Source organism: Mastigoproctus giganteus, chromosome 5 (genome assembly GCF_048544385.1).
Source record: "Mastigoproctus giganteus isolate SK-2022 chromosome 5, ASM4854438v1, whole genome shotgun sequence".
Taxonomy (NCBI): domain Eukaryota; kingdom Metazoa; phylum Arthropoda; class Arachnida; order Uropygi; family Thelyphonidae; genus Mastigoproctus; species Mastigoproctus giganteus.
Window position 1 is genome coordinate 27,707,423 of NC_143579.1, and position 4,723 is coordinate 27,712,145.

The 4,723-nt window shown below is 33.7% G+C and overlaps 1 protein-coding gene across 1 annotated transcript; it reads right to left on the reverse strand.

Annotated features, from left to right (window-relative positions):
- Positions 1-1,071: 1,071 nt before the first annotated feature.
- On the reverse strand, positions 1,072-3,224 carry Fem-1 (protein fem-1 homolog B). The gene has a single exon (XM_090374505.1). It carries the CDS (start codon positions 3,004-3,006, stop codon positions 1,072-1,074), a length of 1,935 nt encoding a protein of 644 aa, XP_090230631.1. The 5' UTR covers positions 3,007-3,224.
- Positions 3,225-4,723: the final 1,499 nt, after the last annotated feature.

Below are 4,723 nucleotides of genomic sequence, written 5' to 3' on the forward strand. Positions count from 1 at the left end.
CCCCTCGCTGGTTTACTAAGAAAGCCTAAAAATGTTTCTGCCCTTTCCAATCCAGATTGCCTCAATCCCATGGTTTTCAATCCTGGGTTGAAACCATCCCAGAAAAGCCAGTAGTGAAAGTGTTAACCAGAACGTATATTTTTCAACTTTGTGATTTATAACTAATGCTGTCTACTTCTGAAACAGTCTCTGAAAAAGTGGAGAACCTTAGCTACAAATCATTAAATATGAAGTAACAAATACAACTTTCTTTTCCCTTTTCCGAGAGTGACAAGCACTAATTTATCTTCTTGTGTTACATGTCAAAGAAAGTGAGGTTATTACAAAATATTGTAAGCAAAAATCAAAAATGATAACTGATTACAAGAAACCACAATTTATATAATTACCAAATAGCAAATATATAAATAGGGCTACTAAAAATAAAGATGAAAATTTTTATTAGATTCTTGCATACTTAACTTGTAGGTATTCTGTACTCTCTGCATGACCAAGGACAATGTAAAAATAATCTGATTGGCAGGAAGAATCACAAAGTATCAAAATATTTTACTGAATTTCTCACTCTCTAAATCTTGATCTTCCACAGTTTACTTCAACTCAAATAGTGGCTAGTTACACTGGACAATTTGACCACTAAGAGAGAACAGCTGCCTAACAAGCTAAGTATCTATAAAACCTTACTTTGATAATCTCAAAAAATAAAACTGCAGTGCAAATGTACATGAAAGTCTAAACTTCATACAGGCACATAGAAGATAAAAATCTAGACTATGATTTAAATATTCCAACTCTATTCTAATGTTAAAAATCTTTTACAGTTATTTTTCTGAACTTTCCTGATGTTTTTAAAAAATGAATTCACAGCTGTTATCAAACATATACATGTTACTCTTAAATTATTTTTACAAAACTAGATTAAATACTACACACTTAAACCTACGAACACTCCTTGATATGGTAAGAAAGATATTCAAATAGACAGTTTCAAAAATTCCAACAAAAAAAAAATATATAATAATTAAATTTATCCTAAGAAACAGAAAATATTTAATATCTAGTTTCTATATATTAACATACTCCTAGTTTCGGCTTAGTTGGCACTCCATGCATTTCTATGAAACCAACAAGGGTGTGTGGAACATGTCCTTCATATGCAAGATTATATTTTTTAACTGCTTTGGCTGCAATACACTTCAGACTTAACTTTGCCTGAGTCCGAAGGATTATTTCTGCTACTCCAGTGGTTGCGGCATCAAATGGGGTCTCTCCATTACTGTTCACCGAGTCCATATGTGCTCCTGCTTCTATTAAGGCTGTGATGATTGAATGCAATGTTAAGAAGTCACTAATAGGTTTTTGATATCCAACAATTATATGAAGTGAAGTATTTCTGTCACAATCTACAGAGTTGACATCAGCACCACATTGAATCAACAATCGAGCTGTTGCTGAGCAGGGGAAACTACATACATTTTTTGTATGAAAGTCATCAACAGGTGTATCAGCATTAACTGCCAAATGCAGTAATGTTGAGCCGTCTCGTGTTCTTAATGATAAGCGATTGACTTTATATACAAGCTGGAAGATATGCATTTCTTGTTCTTTAGAACATCTTTTCAATAATTTTGTAATTATTACAAGCAAGTATAATGTTGTGTGAATATTATCTTCTAATTCCTCCTGATGTGCTTCTAACATTCCTGAACAGCAAGTCGGAATACTTGCCAGATTCCGCTCCAGTTCTTTCACAGCTGTCTCTACAACTTCCTCTGCATAAACAAAAGGTAAATCAACACTAATATATATCATCTGGGAGAAAACTTGTGCAAATCTCAAAAGATCTTTTCGAACTGTCATATTATTTTTATGCCTTAGCCTAAGGGCATGGAGCCACAAATGGATGCAGCGATCAAACCTCGCACCATCAGCAAATACTGCACCTCGAAATATTATCGGATGTGGTACTTCAGGATTACTTGGACCTAAGATACGTTCCCGAATTATTAAGGACTCCATGTGCAGTGCATTTGGATTGTAGCGTATTGACTGTAATTCATACGGAGTTTGGCATTCAACTCTGTTATCGTATGCAGGTATTGGTGATAATACCTGCTTTGGTACGGAATTATATGCCTCACTATACCTTTCTTTCATTGCCCATTCCATATAATAAAATGCCTTATCTAGATTATAATTATCTTTATCATTTGCATATGATGCTCCCAAAAGTTCTAATGCTTCAATTCTCTCTATCTTTGTACACCATGGCTGGTTAATAAAAAATTCCACAACCTCAGCCTTTGTCCTCTCTGCTGCAGCAATAAGAGGGGACATACCTATAACATTTTTTGTAACGCTCGCACCGCATTTCAGAAGTTCTTGAACTATTTCTAAATGACCATGTTCTGCAGCAAAATGCATTGCTGTAGCCCCACAGTGTGCTTTCGTATCTGGATCAGCACCCTTATCCAAGAGGTACATCACAACGTCTAAATGGCCTTTGTACGCCGATATCATTAAACAAGTATTATTATACTTATTGGCTATGTGTATATTAGCATTATGATCTACAAGAAAACGAACAATGTCTAAACGGCCATCATAACATGCTGCCCTTAATGGAGTTGAGTTGGTACATGTAGGATGATTGACATCAGCACCGTGACATACTAACGTTTTCACGGCGGCAAAATGACCTGCTCCGGCAGCACACCAAAGAGATGTTGCGCCTTCAATAACGTAACCATCAAATTGGACAGTACCTTCTTGCTCGATATTCGGATCAAATTTATTTAACAACATTTTTACCACATTATCATGTCCATTTTTAGAAGCAATTATTAACGGCGTGCACTTCTGTCCATCCTCTTCGACTAAGCACTCCAAATATTCCGGAAGCTCTTCAGTAGTTCTATCAGCTAGCAAAGCATATAGTGTAATTGCCATTCCATCACGTGCAGCGTAATAAACACGACGCCTTAATGATTCTTTCGCTTCCTCCATGATGCATTCCAAATTACATCAATTACTATCACAAGTAACGACACCCAGGATACTTATTTCTCCGACTGAAAAACAACCCTTCAAAACATACACGTCGTTCATAACACTGCCTTCAAAACAAAGCTATGGATATCAGATACTCACGTCCCCCATCCATATGATGAAACGGATCCTTCTTGAAAATATGCATTACGAAACTTACGCAGAATATTTGGCAGTCACAGAGATAAATAGGCAAATAAGTGTAGTTATATAAATAGCACTATATACTTTAAATATATCTGTTATTTTACATTATAAATCAACTTATAACACATTATTCATCTCCGTGAGGACTAAATAACTACATTTCGTAACCGCCCATGTGATTTGTTGTCATACCTATTCCCTTAATTAATATCATATATTAGCCCTATTTCTTAAGGGATTTAAAAAATATATAAAACAGTACCAAGGTTATTAGAATGAACGAGCCGTATAAATGTACTGAGAGAGAAAAAAATAATAATAATAAAAATAAATAAATAAAATAAAACAACAATAAAAGACAGTTGATTTAAAAGCTTAAGAAAAAATATTGTATATGCCAGGATAGTCATAAATATAAAGAGCACGGTATTCAATATGGACACATTAAAAGATTTATTTTTTATATGATCATATTTTCTAAATACGATAATTATATTTTAATATCTTATATCACATTAAATTATATATCAATATTTGATTATTATATTTCAATAATCATATATTTGAAAATTATTATGACTGTAATAATACGACTGTAATATTATGATTCTAAAACCCCAATTCTTAATATTTTTACGGTGTAAGGATAAATATCAACAAGAAAGGGTGATTGGATGTCTCAGAATAAATGCAAGGTGATAGCAATAGGAGGATAAAGGACAAATCTTCTTTTTTTTTATTACTGCAAGCAATGAACGTCCTTTCTTCCAACCCTTATTCTGATGCATCTACATTCTCCAATTTGTTCGCTTTACATGTCTCTCTCTCTAGGTATCTTTAACAATAATATATGTTAACAATATTGTAACATTAAGATTGCTGGCACCCCGATTGTTGTCTGCAAACCATCGGAGGAAGATCAGAAGAGCAAAGGGGAATACAGTCAGCGAACGTTTAAATTTTTAAAAAATTATAGACCATGAATTTTTCGACGAGACTCCAAGATAACAATACAAGTAAATAAATGCTAAATCAACCATCTGCCCATAATCTCCAAATTCCTCATGGATCAAAGGTATGTTTATCATTATTATCATTAAAAAGTATAAGCAAAATAGATAAATTAGAACTTAGGCATTTTCCTTGAAGATCAAAAGAGAATTGTTTTATTTTGCTAGAGGGTAAGTAAGTTTATGACGTATCAGTGAACTTGTCTGTAAATTGCATTTATTTGTTATTAGTGCGATTATTTTTGGATGAAGAAACAAACCTGTCTAAAGAAAATTTGTGCAACTTTTGTCAGATAGCGAATAGCTCAATCTCACAAAAATTCTTCATATCTTGGCAAAATTCGAAATTAGGCCTTTTCCATGCTTTTAGGATCGAGAATGAACATAAAAACTGTGCTGCCCACAATAATGCAAAATCAAATACAGGCTATTAGTTACCTTAATTTCTCTGGCTGTAGAACTAGACAATTTATCGACTAGTTGTTGGGTTTTAGGAGCATCGAAAACTAAGACCACGT